Genomic DNA, 22,865 nt, shown 5'->3' with positions numbered 1-22,865 from the left:
GACTCTATTTACGAGGACTATCAGGACTATGTAGACGATGAAACTCTGAAACGAGCCACAAGATTTTATCCTCCCTGAACAAACATGACAATGTCTAGTCAAAGATATTAAAAAAAGGCGCTTTTTGGGAGGCAACCCAAATCTTGGTTCTGTTGTTTTTTGTTGTTCAATTCTTTCGATTTGTCGTTTTTCATTTGGGTACTAGTCCATCTTCATATTTTTCTCCACTGTGGCCAGGAAGGGAATCTTGGCGTGCCCATGTCGTGTCAGTGACTCCAAAGGTCAATAGACGTTTTCCAATTTTGGCATGCCTACGCCATAATTGTAAGACCTCAACATTTCGCGAAGTTGGCAGGAAGGGAATCTTGGTGTGCCCACGCCGTGTCAGTGACTCCAAAGGTCAGTGGACGTTTTCCAATCTTGGGGTGCCCATGCCATGTTTGACCACCCAAAAGCAAAAGAAAGAATTTTTAATTTAAAAAAATATTTTTTTTGGCGAAGAAAAATAAAAATACTTTCTATTGTAACCTGCGGTTTTGTTTTGAAAATTTTAAATTTTAAATTTAAAAAAAAACCCCAAAAAACTATTTTTCTTCTTTTTCTTTCCTTCTTTTCCTTTCTTTCTTTGTTTCCCTTTTCTTCCCCGCTTCTCCTGCTTCTCCCTTTCTTTTTTTTTTCTTTCGGCCGCCACTCTTCCTACGCACACCGCCGCCCCTCCAATCTCTCTCCCCGCTCCACAATCGACGGCCACTGCCACCTCACCTCGCGCCACCGCTCCACCTCCACCCGTGGTCGCATCTTTCTCCGCCACTCTTGCTACTCTTCTCTCTATCCTCTCCTTGCAGCCATCCACAGCTTGCCATGCCTCCAAGCCTCGCGACAGCTGCCAGCGCCGCCGCCTCCTCTCGTCCAACCCACGTCCTCGCGCCTTCTCTTCTACCTCATCCTCCGACGCACGCCACTGTAGACAGAGTGCAAGAGAGCGTCTCCACCATCGCGCCACCCATCGTGCAGCTGCCCGCGCGCCGCTCCTTCTTCATCGTGCAACGTCATAGCCCACGGATGACCACCACCGCGTGCCTCCCTCGCAACTTTCTCTCTCCATCACCAATACAGCGTCGCTGCTGCTGTCCGCCACCATGCCATCACTACCTGTCAATTTTTGACAGGTAGAGGTGTTGAAGTTCCTACATCATTCGTTAATTCTCTGAATCGTCAATTGCTGGAATTTGTTGCCGCTTTCTTAATTGTTTGGGGGCTTCCATTGCATTTTTGGGGTTGGTATTTGAGGATATCTCTTACAGTCATTTTATTTGGGAGTTATCAGGGGTTGATTTGGGAGTTTGCCGATACTAGTGCTATCTGTTGCGATTTTGAGTAGAATTGTGTCCAATTGCTGAAATTTGTTGATTTGTTCAAACACAAGCACTGACACTAGTTCGTTCGAGTGGAATTCGTTGCACGTCCTTTACCCATTGAGTTTCATTGTTGAATTATTTGGGGCTGTTTTTTGGTATTGTGGGTGGCTATTTTCTGCGTTTGTTTGTTAAATTGGATGGCTACTGTGCCACTTGCTTTGCTTGCGTGAGGTTAGGTACATCTAGTTGCATTGCTGGGCTGCATTGAAGCTGCTTTTGACTAAATTGGAATCACCAGTGCTTATTGATTAAAATTGCTGCATTGTTGAGATATTTGTATAACCTTTGGGTGCCTACCTTGTACATTTTGTTGATTGAGTTGGCCGTTTGAGTTGCTTCATTATCTGTGGGGTGCACCAGTGGTACTGGTTAGGGTATTTTGACTACATTTGTTGATTCTATTTGGTTGGCTACCTAATTGAAGGCTAAAAGCCTTGTGATTAAGTTGTTGTCCAAATTTTGAACTGTTGTTTCTATAATTGTCGATTTCTTGGGACATTTGCTAATTTTATTGGCTGAGTGGTGTAATTGACTGTCCAATGGAGACATTTGTTGAGATTTTGGTGTGGGCAAGTTTTGCCAGCGTTTATGCAGAATTTCGCAGCGTTTATGCACCACACGGGTCTTACACCTCAAATTTCACCTCCCCACCACTGTGACCCTGCCACGGTTCCCATGATTTCAGGGGAGTTTCGTTGCCCTTCTTCTTGTTTTTTCTGTTTATTTGCTATATTGAGGGAAATAGATGGTTCAGGTGTGGGGAGGGTTCGACTGGTATCTCTTTAATTTTCTATTTTTGGTACTGCTTATCTTGGTGATCAACAATTGCCTGGCAACTCATTCTTCTATTGCTAGATGTGGTTTATTCTATAATTTACACTTCGGTAGCAAGTAAGAGCTTGTGTCTTGGTGAATATCGTGAGTTTAATAACTTTGTGCCGAATTGTGATTAACTTGTTTAGACAATATAAATATTTTGCTGGCAACTGTTATGTGGATTGGTCGACTGTTGATCTTAGTTCTCCATGTTTCGGAGATGACGTGGGCTATGATCTTTAATTGTCTAGTATTTTGGCGTTTTGTTATGAATAACAAATGGCTACACTCCGTTAGTGTCGTCACCCAGTAACCGAGAGTCTTCACCACAAGTGTCGACTCTCGCATCAAAAAAGTGGCGACATCTATGAGTAGGTAGCCCTGGAGCTGTGAAAAGTTGAGTAATTGGGCGTTTTCATCTAAAAATTTCAGAATTCACGTCAAAAGACTTGAATGGCTTGGGACTAAGCATTTATTCGTTCAAAAAAAAAGGAAAAACAAAGACAACAAAAAAAATGAAAAGAAAAAAAAAAGAACAGATGTGAAAAATATATAAGCATATGATCATGTGGGCTTGCCGATCTTTGGTTTTCAATGTTGAGATTTTGGTTGCCAGTTGGACCAATTGCTGACTGTTGCTAGTTTAATATTTTGATTTCCTAGTTGAGTTAGCCATGAATTGGACGAGTCTCTGATTTCAGAAACTAACCAGGAAGATTATGTCTTGATACTCAGCCATTGAACCTTAATTTTGGAGTAAGCACAGCTTGGCAATAGATGACGTGAGAGCTGGCCATTGTTGAGTTTAGTTGTTCTCATGCTTGAGGACAAGCATGATTTAAGTGTGGGAGGAATTGATAGTGTGTTAATTGTTAGTCATTTTCTGATTGATTTCCCTCATTATTTGTGCCAAATATTTTGCTAATTGTCGGATTCTATTTATAATTGGCATTTGGACATAATTGCAAGAGTGGAGTACAAAATCCTAAAAAGTGAAGGATGAGATATGCAAAGAGTTACAAGCCGATTCCAATTGGAGAGCAAAAGTTTCCTATTTTGATGGCCGTTTGGTTCGTTGGCAGAGGAAACAAAAAAGAAACAGGACTTTTTGTAATTAGTCCTTGGAGATTAGGAAACAAGGAGTCGGAGGTTTCCTTGTTAAAAGGAAATTCTTCTTATTAGTAGGACAGCTTCGGTTCCTTTGTTTTTTTAGGGTCCAATTCCTCCGTTTCTTTATTTTGCCCTTTTTCCGTCTCTTCTATGAGAACGATGGGGAACATAGCTTGTTTTCGATAATTACTTCTGCAATTTTGCATGGGATTTCCTCCATGTAGATGAACTAAGTTTCTACATCTAGTCGAAAGTCAACTTGAAGACTCGATTCCAAACATCTGTGAGATCGAATTATTTTACTTATTTCTTTTATTCATTGGTATTTATACGTTTTCTAATTTAACTTCTTATGTTTGTTTTGTTATTTGAATTGTAGACACCAAATTTTTGGTGTAATTTCATTTACTGTTTATTTTTAGTTTTTTATTTGTCGTGTTAGTTTTATTCGATTTTTAGTTTTTAATTTATAGTTTATTTTTATTTTTAAGTTTTTAGCATAGAATTTCTTGAAATGAAAAAAAAGAGAGAAAAAGGAAAAATGAGAAAAAATGAAAAAATGAAAGAAAAAGAATGAAAATGGCAAAAAATAGGTGGAAGTGTGCATGTTGAACAAGTGTACAAAACAATCATGGGACAAGTGTCCCTTTTGTTTAATTGACAACACAACATTTAGGAGGACACTTGTTTAGCTTAGAAGGGAGGTTTTGAGAATTGAAAAAAAAAGAAAAAAGAAAGGAGGCCACGGATGAAAAGAAAAGAAAAAAAGCAGAGGGCGGACGACGGGAAAAGAAAAATAGCAAGAGGAAGGCAGACGCAACAGGGGGGTTTTTGGGGACAGCAAAAAGGAAAGAAACAAAAAGAGGTTTGGGTAGAGTAGCCGGCAGAGGAGATAGAGAGCATTGTTTGGGTAGAGTAGGCGGCGGAAGGAGAAGCTTCGGGAGGCAGCAAAAAGGAAAAATGGAAGAAAAGGGAGGCGGCGGATGAAATGGGGGGACCAGAAAAATCAGAAAAAGGAAAGAGAAAAAGAAAAATCAGGGGGATGGCTTCGGCTATGGCGGCTTGGATAGGAAAACAGAAAAGCAGAGGGACAAGCGGCCGCAAGGGAAAAAGAGGAGAGAGTCTCGGCCACCCAGGTCTGACCGCCGCATGGTGCTGGCCGCAGGAACATCAACCGAGTCTTCATCAATCGTTGATAAAAAACAAACGGGCAGCCTGCAACGCGGCCTACGATGGAAAGAAGCCTCTGAACAGCACCGGCAAAGCAGCGTGAATCGAGCGTTTCTCAGGCTACTCCGCCTCCTCAACAAGTTCACCACCAGCCAACTTTCATTAAGCAAGAGCAGGGTAAGCCGTTTTTTTTTTTTTTCTCGTTGAAATTTCAATTTTTGTTCAAGCTTCAGAAACAGGTTGCCGTGACTTTGTTCTGCAATTGACTTGTTGATTTTCCGTAACTTTCTGATTGTACATGTTTTATGTGTTAATTGGTTTGAATTTTCTTGGGTTGCTGGTAAATTTTTTGGCTGTTTATGTTTCAAATAAGCAAGGAAATCCCTGATTTTTTAATGCCTTTTACCTGTTTGATGAAATGCCCGGCTAAGAATTCTGCTTGAGGGATGATTGACTTGCATTTTGCTTTGATGTTCTTATTCTGCGAAGAAAGGCTAAGTGGTCGCCGATACTCTTTTGATCTGCAATGGTTTAATACGCATCACTGGGTTGTGTTGATCAAAGGGGGGGTTTGAATTTACTAAAGTGGCTTGTTTACTTTGAATCTGTGTCGTGTGGTTCCTGGGGTGAGTTACAGAAGAAAGAAATGAAAAGAAAGCTGCAAAAGAGCTTCGGTCAAGATGCACAATGATTTCTGATATTTTAATTAACCCCTCACATTTTCCCTTATTCTGCTATGGCCCAAAACTTGGCATAATTGAACTAGTTCTGTCCTTCTAAGTTTAATTCTCTGTTTGCATATTTTATGTGATTTTGTGGATAGATTAATTCTTGATTGAGGGTCATAATTGTGGCTTAATAATTTTAGTTGATTTGTTTATCTTGATGGGTTTAGTGAAATAAGTGATAAGAGGTTATTTGTTTGGGGCTACTTGGAACCGGGTTTGGTTTCCTTTCATTTGGGTTTATCCTGGGCTGAAGGTTTAAAGCCCATCAATTTGTTGGTTTATGTTTTGGGTCAAAGTAAAATGACCCATTCCTTTTGTTTTTGGATTTCCGTTTGGGCCAAGTGATTTTGGCCCAAACGAATAAGAAAATGGCCCACTGGCCTGACCCATTAGCAACCAGAAGTGATTTTGCAAATCAATCCCTGGATTTCTCCTTAACTACACTATGGCCCTACAAACTTTCAATGCTGTCAGTTGGGTCCTTAAACTAATTGCAAATAGGTCCCTGAACTTTATTTTTCTTTGATTTTGACCCCAAGACTTTATTAATTTTGCAATCAAGTCCTTTCTTCTTTTGACTTCTTAAATGTAGGTTGTCTGCATGATTTAATTGATTCAAATTCATGTTTGTTTTTGTCATTTGTGATTATTTGTCAAATAAATTGGCACCTTGACTCCTTTATTATTTTGGAGGGTAAATAAGTTGATTTCACTCCATTAGAGCTTCATTTCAAGGGAGGTATAATTTCTTTTATCCCTTTTGTCTCTCCTATGTGACCCAACGTGCTAAGTGCATTGCATGTCTACTTTGCTTTCCTAGCTTTTCTTTAATTCCTTTTACTTATATCATTTACTTTTTGTTTTCATCAAATTATTCTTTTAATGGGGTATGTGTACACCTCTTGGCTTGTAATAGATAGGGCTGTGGCGAGCAATTCGGTCCATTTTCCCTTCCCCTTTTGTTTTAGTTAGTGAATGTAATAAGTTCATTAGCTTAGTTGCATGCCTATGTGTTACTTGTTACTTGCTTTATTAGGGTTTTGCATCTAGTCGAGCATGCTAAATGTTACGTGCTACGTGTTTATGAGTATTTAGTATGTCTACTTGCTTTCCATAGTGTGGATGAATGGAATGGATGAATGTACGTCACCACACTAGTCCAACGCTAGTTGTGGCTTCTTTTATCGTTCCCACTGGTCCGACGCTAGTCGGAATTCATAGAATGGGCTAGTCCAACGCTAGACCCAATAGGCTTTTTCCTTTCTTTTCATTAGTGCATCATTTGCTTGTTCACCACATATCATGCAACTTTCTTTAGTTTTATCATTGGGCATGTTCCTCGAATCCCTTTCCCCTCACTTTAGGTTTTGCATCTCATGCTAGCTATAGGGTTCATTTTGCTTGAGTGTCCCCTTCCGATAAGGAAAACGAGCGAGTGTGGCTACTCAATAGCCTTAGCACGCTAGTTTTGCCTTCTAATCAAAGGGAAAATAGAAGTCGAAAAGTCAGGAGTCAACCCCCGTACCCGACTTGTTGCATTCCTCTAGGGTCATACTTTCATTTTTATTACCCACATACTCTTTTGACCACATTTTTTCACATTTCTCAAACCATACTTTCTCACTACATTTTTCCTATCACGCGCTCATTTTCACCTCACAAATGGAATTCCACTTTACCTTATATATCTATTATTCTATTTTCACACAAACACTTGGATTTTTCATACAATTTCACATGCACCTTTTCATACACTTGCACACAAACACTTGGATTTTTCATACAATTTCACACGTTCACCTTTTTATACACTTGCACACTTGCACTTTAGCCATCATTTGCATTAATCGACCTCTATAAGGTTTTCCTTTATTGGCCGCCACAATTCATGTGGTTGGGACCAAAAACCTTGCAAGAGACATGTTAGAATTTAGGTTTGCATTTTTCCTTCATTTTGCATTCATGTAGTGCATCCAAATGTAATAAATTCTTTGATTAAAACAAGAAAATCTTTGATTAAATCATGCAACTAGCCTTGGCTAGGTCAAAGGGGTGCCTTGGATTTTATCCTTGCCTTCCCCTTTGTCAAATGTGACTCCCGAACCTTTTTCTTTGGTTTACGTGGGCTAGGAGTCGTTTAAAAAGGGTTTCTCACTATTTTTTTCCTATTTTTCTTAAAAATTCATTTTTAGGTGACTTGGTACACCTTAACTCATTACCAAGTGGCGACTCCCATTTTTTCAAAAACCCTTTTTAAACTATAATTTTGGGTCAAATCGTCGCATTTTCAAACCCTCATTTAGACCCATTTTTCTTTTAAATCACAATTCATTTTCCAATCACAAATTGAATCAAAAAATACATTTTTTTAAACCATTTTATTTATTTATCAAAAAATGGGGCGCGACAGTTGGCGACTCCACTGGGGATATTCGAGAGTCCGAGCAAATTTGATTTAATCAATCTTTTTCTTCTTTTAATCTTTTCATATATCACATTTGGGTGTTTAGGATTGCATTTTTCCTTTTTTTAGGATTTTTGCATTTCACGCGTATCCAACTACTCCCTCGCTCGCGAATGTATGTTTGGTTGATTGGATGTATGTTTACTTGCTTATCTCGCGCTTGCATTGCATTTGGGTGGGGGACATCACCTTAGAGCCTCACGTTGGTTCTTGATCCCTCCCCTCCAAACGAGCACTAGCATACGTGCATACGCTTTAATTATTTTTTACCCCTCATTTATTTTTCTTTTAGTGGCTTGTCACGCCACTCCACCCTATTAGGATTTTAGGTGATCCACTTGGACATGTGATCACGACACGATGTGTGTGTAGCATGATTCAATGGGTCACTCAATCTTCCGCTTTAAGCTATGGGTTGATAGCCTTTAGCTTTTAGTCGAAGGTTGAGGATTTTGATAGATTCACTCAAACACGTAGCCGCGACACGATGTGTGCGTAGCGGTGTTTGGGGAATCGCTCGAGCCACCGACAAAGAACCTTGGGATTGATGACCCTTGGTTACTAAGTCTGAAGGCTCGGGGACCTAAGATTATCGAGTCTAGATGCATTAGCGAATCCCAACCTCATGCATCCATATTAGAATTGCCTTAGGGTAGAGTCGGCCTTATCCTGAGCTAGGGACACTATTCACGAGGGGAGGGATCCAACCCCCTTTTTCCCTTTTATTACTTTGTATTGATTGTTTTATTTTGTTGCTACAATGTGTTATGTGTATTTCTCTGGCTGAACTAACTTTTCTTGGTTTTATGTCCCCATTGCATTCACAAACCCTATCAAATAAGAGGTCTGGCATGACCTTTCTTTTAGAACCTACCCTCGTAGATAGGTTATTGCACGTTTAAAGATTTTGGTATATTGCATTCATAGATTTTGGTAATTGCATAGCATTTTAGGCCCACCCTGGCAAATAAAGGGTTCCTTAGGTCACGTTTCATTTTGAATTGCACATTTTATCGCTTTAATAAATGGCATCATGCATAAACCCTAGAAGGGGAATGCCATTTAGGGGATCGCGTGTTAGGAATAAGCCACCTTGTGTCTCGGATACTTAATCCAGTGAGACTTGCACGTTTACATTTTGTACCATCCAAAGGGGTAGTGCACAAGGTAAGGTAGGATCCGATCATTTTCATAGGGTGATCTTTGGAATATGAGCATCTAATAATCACTTTTTGGCCATTTTATCAAAAATTGGTAAAAATCCCTTGCGTGAAGGACATTAATTTGAAGAAATTCACAAATGATTCCTCCTTTTGAGACGATAAATAAATTGAGGCCAAAATTTGATTTTTAGAAGGTCATAGGCTAATGCACTTCAATAATTTTGAAATAACCAATGGCCGGACAATTCAATCAATCCATTTTGCCGATTTATTCAATAAATCATCAATTCATTTGACCAATCTACCCTTTTTAGGGTCATTTGATCAATTTACCCTTTTTAGGGTCACCTGGTCGATTTTGAATAAATCGTCAATTCATTTGACAAATTTACCCTTTTTAGGGTCATTCGGCCAATTTTTGAATAAATCACTAATTCAATTTCATTCATTTGACCAATTTACCCATTTTTGGGGCAACCGAGCCGATTTTGAATAAATCAAGTTTCGTTCAATCTATTTGATCAATTTACCCTTTTTAGGGTGATCTGATTAATTTTGGATAAATTAAATTCCACTCAATTCATTTGACTAGTTTCCCTTTTTAGGGTAATCTGGTCGATTTTAAATAAATGGTCAATTTCATTCCATCCATTTGACCAATTAGGGTTTCAATGAAGAAATTCAAATTGGAAAACCTAGTCCATTTTGAGAAAACCGTCCATTGCATCCAGCCATTTGATCAGTTGGAGTTTTGACCCGTGCTTCACTGAGAAAATTTGTCAAAACGAATTCCAATCTCTTCGATAGGGAGTTCGTCAAAGTCAAACCCGTACGTTTTTTGCAAATTCTTGTATCGATCAAAAGTGATCAATCCCTTCGGACAAGGTCCTCATTTTGACCAACGTCTCTTCTCATTCCAATGAGCCAAATTTTTCAAATTATTTTTCACTCCATGAGTTGATCGGACCCATCAGGTATCGTATAGTGCCTACTCTAGTGGATTGCATTTTCATGCTAGGTCTACCCTTGGCACAAAAAGGGTTCCCCCATAGGACATGCATACCGATTTTGCAGTTTTGCCTACTAACTCTGGGTATTTTTCTTTTGTTTTCCCCCTCCCCTGCATTCATAAAAATGTTTCAATAAAATGAAAATATTCTTCTATATCTGATGATAATTTTAATCCAATAAAGTTTGAAGATTACAAGTGTTATTTGATTCTGGGGCAGATCCTACAATGAAAACATAAATGATCTATCTGGAAGCTCTACGCTAAAGCCTCTGAGAGATTTTGTAATTGTTTTCCAAAGGAAAATTTTGTATATTTGATTTGTTAATACATTTTGTTTCAAAAGAAAAGGAGACAAAAAGTGTATATGTGGAGCTCTTTACAAGTTTCTCTCTTCTCATTTGTATCGTAATTGAATGAGAAATTTTGTTTCAAACTTTTTCAGTAATAAAATTTTTGGACAATCATTGTTTTGTGTATATTTATGTACATTTCATTCTTTATTCTTACTCATTGGAGATTTCATGATGAATTTTGAGAAATAAGACCCAATTTGAGATTTTTCAACCTATAGCCTGAATTTCACAAGTGTATGCTTCCTAAAATCCTTACACTCGATTGGTGTTCCAACCTGTACAATAAGAGTGCTCAGAAAGAAAGAGAGTGAACGGTCACTCAAAAGGCCCTATGAGATACCTTTCTCCTTCACTTAATTCCAAAATAAAATCAGTCACATTGATTGATAAATTGTAAATTGGGGCAACTTTTGCTTGAAAATGTTCAAGGTGTCCAATCTGGTTCAATCACATCTAAGTGAAAGCAAAAATGTGCATTGTTCTTATTTGTTTGGGAAATTTGGAATGATACTTCAAGCATTCGTTTCATTACCTATACAGATTTTTATCATTTGCTCTCCCATTTGAGCCTTTAAAAGAATAATTTCGTTTCAAATAAGGGTCTTAATGATCACTACCCTTCATTGGAAAATTTTCAAATATCTAAAAGGGGAATGGATTTTTAATAACCATTTCGTTACTCTGGTTGTCATGAAGTGTAAGAATGATACTTTGGCCATCGCTTCTACAATCCTAAACACTGTTTATCCCTTGCATCCCCATTTGATCCCCATTTGAGCAAAAATTGGTGGTTCTTTTCGAGTGCACATATGATCGCACCCCACATTGGGGAAGGAGATTGGGAAATTTTGGAAAAAAAGAGAAAAGAGAAAAGCAAAAATTAAAAGAAAAGAGGGAACTGCAATTGGGGAAATTTGATTCCACTTGGGTTCCAATTTTGAAAAGAGGAAAAACAAAACAAAGAAAGAAGAAAAGAAAAGGACAAGTTTTGTCCAGGGGATCACATATGTTTCATAGATATCAATGAGTAAGGGTCTTCCTCAATCAGTTAATTCAGATACATGCCAAAAATTTCCCATTAATGAAAGTTTCCTTTCGGAGTTATTGTAAAGAACGGAATAACGGTCAGGCCCTCTTCTTTTCCAATCAAACATTCTATCCCTAGTTATCCCTTTTGAGCCTTCAGAATAAAATACTTCGTTTGGCAACCCCTGAGAATCGCAAACCCCACACTGGGGCAAGTTTGAATTGAAAAGGAAAAGTCTCAAAAAGTGAAAAGCCGCAAAATCAAAAGGCAAAGGAAGAAAAGAGAACCTCAGTTCAAAATTAAACTGGGGCAAAATTTTGTGAAAGTTCAAAAATGGCCGAAGGCCAAAAAAATCAAAAAAAGAAAGAAAATGAAAGAGAAAAAGCCTCAATTGAGCAAAAACTGAGGCAAATTCTGTTTTTACCCTAAATTAGGGTTGACGCAACAATGCGATCTCAGATTCTTCAAACCACTCTTGAAATCTGCCTTCAAGCCTTAACTTTTCTAAACACCCCACCTGACCCCATTACAAAGCTGAAAGTCCTGACTTCTGTTCTTTGCACTGGCTTTGTCAAGGAAATCTCTGATGTCGAAAATTTTAGCTGTATTCTGAATTGATTAGGTGTGAGGTTGACACTGCTTTTCATGTGAAACCCCGCGAGGGCATTTTTGGGGAAAAGGAAAAAACGAGCGAAATGAACGCAAAAGAAAGATGCAAAAAAAGATTTGATGCTGAAAGACCCTGTTGGGTGATGATAAAAAGTCAAACCAAGTCCAAGAATCTGGAGTCCAGATGAGGGCGATGTTGAAAATGCGATCTTCGGTGCTATGTCCTTGAAAGTTTTATTCTTTAGCTATCGTTTTCAAGCCACATTACGAGCTGATAAAGTCCATCGTTGACTTATTCTTTCATGACAATCCAAAGTGAGGATTATGCTCATAAAAATCCATCGATCACTCATGATCATAAGGGTATAACCAGTTTTTGCATGTTTAGCTATCGTTTCCATCCATAGTGTTGCAAGTTTAAAGCTTATATGTTGACTCAATTTTCTTAAGGAATAAGGGTGACAAACTCTCTGCTTTCACTAAGATGTGATGTTGAATCGATTACAATTTTGAGCAAAAAAAAAAAAAAAAAAAAAAAAAGGAAAAAAGAGACAAATCTTGACCTCCCATTTCCTTCAGCCATTTCCAAATCAAAAATAAAGTCACTTGATTGGTCCTGACAGATGAGTCAACCAGAAAGTGGTGACCTGTTATCCTAAGCACCGATGCTAGAAGTGAAGAAGAAATCTTCTTGAATTTGGTGTTATTCTAAGGGATTCACCATGAAATTTTTGCATGAGTTCAAACTCGACGTTAAGTGTCTTCACATTGTATATATGACTATTTTCTAAATTTTAGAAGTGCTGTTTCTCTTTGTTCAAATAAATGGGAAATCATCTGAACAAATTGTTGCAATCAAGGGAGCCCACACTGGGGCAAAATTTTGTTCATGAGATTTCATAAAATAAGCCCACACTGGGGCAAAATTTTCCGCAATACATTTGAGGATTTCGCCCAAGAATCAAATAATGCATCTTTCAAATCAATCACGCTGCTCTTTTCATGTAAATGTGAATGCATGTCATATTTTGGTAAGCCCCATGTGCAGGTATTCATTGTTGAAATCGACGAAAGAGCATCTGGTGATGTGGAAGGCCGATGCCGAAGAAAGAGAAAAAGAAGGGAAAAGGGCCCTACACTGGGGCAAATTATTTTTGAAAAAGATTCTTACAAAAAATCAGAGAAATTCAAAAATTTCAAAAGTCAAAAATCAAGTTCAAATTCTTGTTTCTTGGAAAATCAAATTTAATTGCTTGTTTCTTGGCAAATCAAATTCAATTTCTTGACCAATTGGATGGCAGGATTGGGTTTTATCCCACTAACCATTCGCAAAAGCACGTTGGGACCGGGTTTTATCCCGCCAATATCGGCAGGACCGGGTTTTATCCCGCTGACCGCTTATCTCGGCAGGACCGGGTTTTATCCCGCTGACCGCTTATTTCGTTTGGGACCGGGTTTTATCCCGCCAATATCGGCAAGACCGGGTTTTATCCCGCTGACCGCTTTTTATTCACATTGGGACCGGGTTTTATCCCGCCAATATCGGAAGGACCGGGTTTTATCCCGCTGACCGCTTATCTCGGCAGGACCGGATTTTATCCCGCTGACCGCTTATTTCGTTTGGGACCGGGTTTTATCCCGCCAATATCGGCAGGACCGGGTTTTATCCCGCTGACCGCTTTTTATTCACATTGGGACCGGGTTTTATCCCGCCAATATCGACAGGACCGGGTTTTATCCCGCTGACCGCTTTTTATTCACATTGGGACCGGGTTTTATCCCGCCAATATCGGCAGGACCGGGTTTTATCCCGCTGACCGCTTGTTATTCACATTGGGACCGGGTTTTATCCCGCCAATATCGGCAGGACCGGGTTTTATCCCGCTGACCAATGAATGGCAGGACCGGGTCTAATCCCGCTGACCAATGAATGGTAGGACCGGGTCTAATCCCACTGACCAATTCATCACAAAAATCAAGTTGGGCCTGGACGTTGTGCCGCCAACATTCCAAAAATCAAGTTGGGCCTGGACGTGGTGCCGCCAACATTCCAAAAATCAAGTTGGGCCAGGACGTGGTGCCGCCAACATTCCAAAAATAAAGTTGGGCCTGGATTTCATGCCGCCAACATTCCAAAAATCAAGTTGGGCCTGGACGTGGTGCCGCCAACATTCCAAAAATCAAGTTGGGCCTGGGTTTCGTGCCGCCAACATCACAAATCACGTCGGGCCTGGACTTTGTGCCGCCGACATCCTATTGAGTCTGAAATTTGTGCCGCCAGTGCAACCAAGGCAGGTTCGGGTATAATCCCGCTGATCAATTCATCATACTGGGGCGAATTATTTTTGGGAAGTTTTTCAAAAGCAAAATCAAAAAAAAAAATAAAAATAAAAAAATCAATCAAAAAATCAATCAAAAAATCAAAAAATCAAAAAAAATCAAAAATCAAATCAAGTTTCATCACGGCAGGATTGGGTTTAATCCCACTGTCCGATTGTCAAAGCATTTCATTTTACTTCGCCACTAGCTGTGGGGCCATCCCATTTAAATTCCTGTCCGGGTCTATCCCGTGGGTCTATCCCATTTACATTTCTGTTCGGGTCAGTCCCGTTTTAAATTTCTTGTTCGGGCCAGTCCCGTTTTAAATTTTTGTTCGGGTCAGTCCCGCTTTAATTTCCCGTCTAAGCCAATTTCATTTTAAACTTCGTCAAAAGGGGTCAGTCCCCATTTTTAAAACGTCCACCGTTCGTGACGTTCGCCGCCGAATAAAGCAGGTAAGTATTTGGTGTCTATTTCTTTGTCTCAAGTTTTTTCAAAACTCAGACAAAGAGGGGCAAACTGTAGACACCAAATTTTTGGTGTAATTTCATTTACTGTTTATTTTTAGTTTTTTATTTGTCGTGTTAGTTTTATTCGATTTTTAGTTTTTAGTTTATAGTTTATTTTTATTTTTAAGTTTTTAGCATAGAATTTCTTGAAATGAAAAAAAAGAGAGAAAAAGGAAAAATGAGAAAAAATGAAAAAATGAAAGAAAAAGAATGAAAATGGCAAAAAATAGGTGGAAGTGTGCATGTTGAACAAGTGTACAAAACAATCATGGGACAAGTGTCCCTTTTGTTTAATTGACAACACAACATTTAGGAGGACACTTGTTTAGCTTAGAAGGGAGGTTTTGAGAATTGAAAAAAAAAGAAAAAAGAAAGGAGGCCACGGATGAAAAGAAAAGAAAAAAAGCAGAGGGCGGACGACGGGAAAAGAAAAATAGCAAGAGGAAGGCAGACGCAACAGGGGGGTTTTTGGGGACAGCAAAAAGGAAAGAAACAAAAAGAGGTTTGGGTAGAGTAGCCGGCAGAGGAGATAGAGAGCATTGTTTGGGTAGAGTAGGCGGCGGAAGGAGAAGCTTCGGGAGGCAGCAAAAAGGAAAAATGGAAGAAAAGGGAGGCGGCGGATGAAATGGGGGGACCGGAAAAATCAGAAAAAGGAAAGAGAAAAAGAAAAATCAGGGGGATGGCTTCGGCTATGGCGGCTTGGATAGGAAAACAGAAAAGCAGAGGGACAAGCGGCCGCAAGGGAAAAAGAGGAGAGAGTCTCGGCCACCCAGGTCTGACCGCCGCATGGTGCTGGCCGCAGGAACATCAACCGAGTCTTCATCAATCGTTGATAAAAAACAAACGGGCAGCCTGCAACGCGGCCTACGATGGAAAGAAGCCTCTGAACAGCACCGGCAAAGCAGCGTGAATCGAGCGTTTCTCAGGCTACTCCGCCTCCTCAACAAGTTCACCACCAGCCAACTTTCATTAAGCAAGAGCAGGGTAAGCCGTTTTTTTTTTTTCTCGTTGAAATTTCAATTTTTGTTCAAGCTTCAGAAACAGGTTGCCGTGACTTTGTTCTGCAATTGACTTGTTGATTTTCCGTAACTTTCTGATTGTACATGTTTTATGTGTTAATTGGTTTGAATTTTCTTGGGTTGCTGGTAAATTTTTTGGCTGTTTACGTTTCAAATAAGCAAGGAAATCCCTGATTTTTTAATGCCTTTTACCTGTTTGATGAAATGCCCGGCTAAGAATTCTGCTTGAGGGATGATTGACTTGCATTTTGCTTTGATGTTCTTATTCTGCGAAGAAAGGCTAAGTGGTCGCCGATACTCTTTTGATCTGCAATGGTTTAATACGCATCACTGGGTTGTGTTGATCAAAGGGGGGGGTTTGAATTTGCTAAAGTGGCTTGTTTACTTTGAATCTGTGTCGTGTGGTTCCTGGGGTGAGTTACAGAAGAAAGAAATGAAAAGAAAGCTGCAAAAGAGCTTCGGTCAAGATGCACAATGATTTCTGATATTTTAATTAACCCCTCACATTTTCCCTTATTCTGCTATGGCCCAAAACTTGGCATAATTGAACTAGTTCTGTCCTTCTAAGTTTAATTCTCTGTTTGCATATTTTATGTGATTTTGTGGATAGATTAATTCTTGATTGAGGGTCATAATTGTGGCTTAATAATTTTAGTTGATTTGTTTATCTTGATGGGTTTAGTGAAATAAGTGATAAGAGGTTATTTGTTTGGGGCTACTTGGAACCGGGTTTGGTTTCCTTTCATTTGGGTTTATCCTGGGCTGAAGGTTTAAAGCCCATCAATTTGTTGGTTTATGTTTTGGGTCAAAGTAAAATGACCCATTCCTTTTGTTTTTGGATTTCCGTTTGGGCCAAGTGATTTTGGCCCAAACGAATAAGAAAATGGCCCACTGGCCTGACCCATTAGCAACCAGAAGTGATTTTGCAAATCAATCCCTGGATTTCTCCTTAACTACACTATGGCCCTACAAACTTTCAATGCTGTCAGTTGGGTCCTTAAACTAATTGCAAATAGGTCCCTGAACTTTATTTTTCTTTGATTTTGACCCCAAGACTTTATTAATTTTGCAATCAAGTCCTTTCTTCTTTTGACTTCTTAAATGTAGGTTGTCTGCATGATTTAATTGATTCAAATTCATGTTTGTTTTTGTCATTTATGATTATTTGTCAAATAAATTGGCACCTTGACTCCTTTATTATTTTGGAGGGTAAATAAGTTGATTTCACTCCATTAGAGCTTCATTTCAAGGGAGGTATAATTTCTTTTATCCCTTTTGTCTCTCCTATGTGACCCAACGTGCTAAGTGCATTGCATGTCTACTTTGCTTTCCTAGCTTTTCTTTAATTCCTTTTACTTATATCATTTACTTTTTGTTTTCATCAAATTATTCTTTTAATGGGGTATGTGTACACCTCTTGGCTTGTAATAGATAGGGCTGTGGCGAGCAATTCGGTCCATTTTCCCTTCCCCTTTTGTTTTAGTTAGTGAATGTAATAAGTTCATTAGCTTAGTTGCATGCCTATGTGTTACTTGTTACTTGCTTTATTAGGGTCTTGCATCTAGTCGAGCATGCTAAATGTTACGTGCTACGTGTTTATGAGTATTTAGTATGTCTACTTGCTTTCCATAGTGTGGATGAATGGAATGGATGAATGTACGTCACCACACTAGTCCAACGCTAGTTGTGGCTTCTTTTATCATTCCCACTGGTCCGACGCTAGTCGGAATTCATAGAATGGGCTAGTCCAACGCTAGACCCAATAGGCTTTTTCCTTTCTTTTCATTAGTGCATCATTTGCTTGTTCACCACATATCATGCAACTTTCTTTAGTTTTATCATTGGGCATGTTCCTCGAATCCCTTTCCCCTCACTTTAGGTTTTGCATCTCATGCTAGCTATAGGGTTCATTTTGCTTGAGTGTCCCCTTCCGATAAGGAAAACGAGCGAGTGTGGCTACTCAATAGCCTTAGCACACTAGTTTTGCCTTCTAATCAAAGGGAAAATAGAAGTCGAAAAGTCAGGAGTCAACCCCCGTACCCGACTTGTTGCATTCCTCTAGGGTCATACTTTCATTTTTATCACCCACATACTCTTTTGACCACATTTTTTCACATTTCTCAAACCATACTTTCTCACTACATTTTTCCTATCACGCGCTCATTTTCACCTCACAAATGGAATTCCACTTTACCTTATATATCTATTATTCTATTTTCACACAAACACTTGGATTTTTCATACAATTTCACATGCACCTTTTCATACACTTGCACACAAACACTTGGATTTTTCATACAATTTCACACGTTCACCTTTTTATACACTTGCACACTTGCACTTTAGCCATCATTTGCATTAATCGACCTCTATAAGGTTTTCCTTTATTGGCCGCCACAATTCATGTGGTTGGGACCAAAAACCTTGCAAGAGACATGTTAGAATTTAGGTTTGCATTTTTCCTTCATTTTGCATTCATGTAGTGCATCCAAATGTAATAAATTCTTTGATTAAAACAAGAAAATCTTTGATTAAATCATGCAACTAGCCTTGGCTAGGTCAAAGGGGTGCCTTGGATTTTATCCTTGCCTTCCCCTTTGTCAAATGTGACTCCCGAACCTTTTTCTTTGGTTTACGTGGGCTAGGAGTCGTTTAAAAAGGGTTTCTCACTACTTTTTTCCTATTTTTCTTAAAAATTCATTTTTAGGTGACTTGGTACACCTTAACTCATTACCAAGTGGCGACTCCCATTTTTTCAAAAACCCTTTTTAAACTATAATTTTGGGTCAAATCGTCGCATTTTCAAACCCTCATTTAGACCCATTTTTCTTTTAAATCACAATTCATTTTCCAATCACAAATTGAATCAAAAAATACATTTTTTTAAACCATTTTATTTATTTATCAAAAAATGGGGCGCGACATGAATGTCAAGGGGCCGATATTCGAATTAACCTAATAATCTACTGCCAAATTAATTGATTGAATCCGTAATTGTTCAATTGATTAATACCAGTGGCGACTAGCGTGATTGGTTTCATATTAGAGAACTGTATGATCTAACTTAAACGAACTCTTGTAGCGTGTTTGTTAGTTAGGGTTGGACTTTTCTAATTCTTATTGCAATCAAGAAATTAAATCCTATGGTCGTGCCTAGGGTTATTTCTTGGTTAGAAAAATAGTTAATGATCGTACCTTGACTATCGAAAAAGTAAGGAAAGACTGGTTGTTTATCGCGTATATGACAACTATAACTAATCTATTCATGAGTAATTGAATTATCTTTGCATCGATGATCAGTTGAATGGACCGTGTCTGAAAAGTTGCACCTTTGACTAGAGTCGTATTGGTTATTGATTAATCCTTATTTATTTCTATTAATTATTTCATTAGTTAGTTAATTAGTTATTTTATATTCTCCCTAAATCCCCCCATTGTTAACTTAAACTTTAGTAAGAAACGAATTATTCCCAGTCCCTATGGATTTGACCCTACTTGCCCTGTTTATAAATCAGTAACTCCTTGTAAATAAGCAACTCCATTCTGGTCTATCGGATTAAGCAAACTCTTCGGGAACGGGGTGAATCAAGTAACCCATTGCACACCTAGAGTCCCTACTCCAGTACTTAGAATTGGGTTTTAATTACTCTGATTAGCAACTAGGTTTATTTTTATTATTGCACAGGTTTCGACAACCTGTCAGACTGCTTTGGAGAAAGAAGCTCGACCCTGGTATGTACCATTTACTGCTCCTTCCTGGTCCATTTCTTGATGTTTCTCATCGAAGTACTTCAGATAGACTAATTGACTAAAGATTCAAACCACAAACAGAATGAGAGATATTTGATTGTCTAGAAGAAGTTTTTAGATGAATCTACACCAGAAATTTGAATGTTTACATCTTGAAAAGGATAAATTTAAAGAAAGGTCTCATGTAGCTATACCCTTCCCTGTTTTCTGAACTCACTCAATTTGGTGACTGTTTATTGATAAAATGGACTAAGAGCACAAACAATACTAGGAACATATGTAAGAGGCCACAATAAACAGAAAGAAAGAAAGAAAAGAGAGAGAATTCACATTTCTAGTTAACCTTGACTGTTGTACATTAATGTCTTTTTGACATTTGCTAGTATGTTACAGGTGTATCGAAGAAATTACTCATTTCAGGTGAGAATCTTGCGGTACATTTTTCTCAGTTAATTTTTCTAGTATAGAGAAAAGAAAAAGCAAAATTGACATGTGCCTTTAACAACAGGTCCAATTGTGGGGTGTTTCTTTCTCATATTAGCAACAAGTGCTCTTCACAATGTCTATAAAACAAAGAAAATAGATAGAGAAAATCAGAAGAGAATCAGAACATTTTTGGAGGACTACGCTGCCATGAAGCCTACTCGATATTCCTATGCTGATATCAAGAGGATCACAAATGACTTCAAGGATAAATTAGGTGAAGGAGGGTATGGAAATGTGTTCAAAGGCAAAATTTCAAATGAAATATTTGTTGTCGTGAAGCTGCTGCAGAATTCCACAGGAAATGGGGAAGAGTTTATCAATGAAGTAGGAACAATGAGCACAATCCACCATGTAAATGTTGTTAGCTGGGTAGGCTTCTGTGCTGATGGATTCAAAAGAGCTCTTGTTTATGAATTTTTGCCAAACGGTTCTCTGGACAAGTTCATATTTCCAGAAGGTCAAGAGCATCATAACCTTGGAATGGAGAAGTTACAAAACATTGCATTTGGCATTGCGCAAGGTATCGAGTACCTTCACCAAGGATATGAACAGAGGATCCTCCATTTCGATATCAAACCACATAACATCTTGCTTGACAACAACTTTAACTTGAAAATATCTGATTTTGGGCTAGCCAAGCTTTGTGAAAAGGGAAGAAGTGCAGTTTCAATGACTGTTGCAAGAGGAACCATAGGCTACATTGCCCCTGAAGTCTTCTCAAGGCACTTTGGCAACGTGTCTTACAAATCAGATATCTATAGTTTTGGGATGCTGTTGCTTGAAATGGTTGGACGACAGAAGAACATCGATGCCAATGTGCAAAATGTTAGCCAAGTGTACTATCCCGAATGGGTTTACGGACGGTTGGTTCAAGGGGAAGACTTGAGAATCCAAGTTGGGGAAGATGGAGAGGATGTCATTGCCGAAAAATTGGCAATTGTGGGACTTTGGTGCATTCAGTGGAACCCTGTGGATCGTCCTTCAATGACCTTCGTTCTTCAGATGCTTGAAGGAAATGGAGTAAGTCCGTGTCTTCCACCAAGTCCTTTTACCTCAACAGATCCCATGAATCCAAGTAATCCAAGCTTGCATAGAAGACATTTGGCTTCAGGATTGGCAGTGATCTCTGAGTTAGAATAAGATGCTAAAGGTTAATTTCAATTGAAAGCATGGTTCGCCATCGCAGGTTGCGGTTGTTCCACATCCGTCACGGCATATCGATTAAATATCGGATGATACGCAAGTTAAAGTATATAAAGCTTTCAAAAATTCTAAAAAAATTACTAAAAATAAAAAATACTATAAGCAATACAACTATCAAATTAAATTTGATAAAAACCTAAGTTAACATAGATACTATGTAAGTCTTTAAAAAAATGATGCAGCTCTAATTAATAAACAAAAGATGTTGAAAAAAATCCAGTTCATTTGTTGTTAACTAATCCAATTTAATATTTGTTGGACTATTCTAATCTTGTTGCTTTTGTGCTAGGGAGGTTGAAATGTTGAATGAATGGAAACACGAATGCATTCAAAAAACAGAGGAATACAGTTTTAGCCTTTAGGTATCCCCCCTTTGGTCAAGAAATGTTTGTTCAGGATGTGATGAGAGAGAAAGTTGGAAAGGGAGTGAGATAGAATTTGGTGGGCTTTGAGCTGTGATTTAGCTGTAATTTTTTCTTTTTCTTTTTTTGTTGGGTGTTTCTTACCCTCTCTCTCTCTCTTTCTCTCTCTCCATTCTTTCCCGTCACATTCTCACATACAAAACCCACATTGCCTCCCATAATCCCTAGAAAACGTCCTTCCATTCCATCGCCTCCCCCTTTTATTTCTCTCTGTCTCTCTCTCTCTTTTCAAGCGCCACCACCATTACCAGTTTGCCACCACCCACAAAAATCTCCAAAGCCCCGAATCCCATGTATTATCCTGCTCCTCAAAACCCACTCTCTCCTCAATACTCCTCCAATTCATACTTTCCTATACCCCAGATCCATCTTACTTCCAAATTTGCTCCAATTCTTCTTGTTCATACTCCCAATCTGAAGATTAGGATCAATCTCAACAAAATTACGAGTCTTACAATCACAACCCTCAAGAAATCTCAACCAATTATGATGGGTTGCCATAGCAGAAGTGATGGAATGAGGATGGCAACCAGTGGGAGAAAGAAGAAATCATGTGGGAGATTTTGTTGTTTGACTCGCGAGTTGACTCGGCCAAACTCGGTGAGTTCTGCTGATTTCTTATCGATTTGAGTTGATTCGGTAAAGATCGGCCGAGTCAATCTGAGTCAATTCGGATTCCAGTGAAACGGCGATGCGGGTGTCGGTATCGTACCGGTAGGTCCTGTTCCGGTTATGACTCGGGCGAGTCAACTCGGAATCGGCCGATTTGACGAACCATGACTGAAAGTTTTGTGTATTAATAGCTCCCAATGTTCTGCAAATACAAGAAACAAAAAGAAGAAATTGATGAATAAAGTAGAGGTAATCAATGATATTTTTTACATGTGTACTGTATTATGGCTGATGTTTATGATAAAACTAAAGTCTGAAATTTAGAATCTGAATCCATTAAATTATTGAATTGTTAAATATTAAATATAATACATTTGAATACATATCACATTCAATGATAAGTGAATAACTTATCACTTAATTTTGGAAGTAAGTTTTGCCTAAAACATTTAGTGTCACTTAATTAATTCAGACGTTTAATTTTTGATTATCAACCTATCTGAATATGTTTAGATCTGATTCCTACTCTTGTTTAGCCATTCCTACTCTTGTTACTACCTCTTCTTATGTGGGATAATAGTTGTTACTAAATGCCATGATGCCTCTTAAACAGTTGAATTCTTCAACACAAGGCAAAACTATAGCTTAAATAACTGAACCGTAAGAAAGAAGGAA

At 38.6% G+C, this 22,865-nt stretch overlaps 1 protein-coding gene across 1 annotated transcript; it reads left to right on the top strand.

Moving 5' to 3' along the window:
• The first annotated feature begins 15,389 nt into the window (after positions 1 to 15,389).
• Positions 15,390 to 21,120, top strand: LOC113699744 (rust resistance kinase Lr10-like). The gene is made up of 4 exons (XM_027220096.2): positions 15,390 to 15,604; positions 19,403 to 19,503; positions 19,861 to 19,887; positions 19,976 to 21,120. The coding sequence occupies exons 1-4, from the start codon at positions 15,390 to 15,392 to the stop codon at positions 21,091 to 21,093; spliced, it is 1,461 nt and encodes a 486-aa protein (XP_027075897.1). The 3' UTR covers positions 21,094 to 21,120.
• The last annotated feature ends 1,745 nt before the right edge of the window (positions 21,121 to 22,865 follow it).

Source organism: Coffea arabica, chromosome 7c, assembly GCF_036785885.1.
Source record: "Coffea arabica cultivar ET-39 chromosome 7c, Coffea Arabica ET-39 HiFi, whole genome shotgun sequence".
Lineage (NCBI taxonomy): Eukaryota > Viridiplantae > Streptophyta > Magnoliopsida > Gentianales > Rubiaceae > Coffea > Coffea arabica.
The sequence above is the reverse complement of the archived record's forward strand: the minus strand, read 5'-3'. Positions and strand labels throughout refer to the sequence as shown.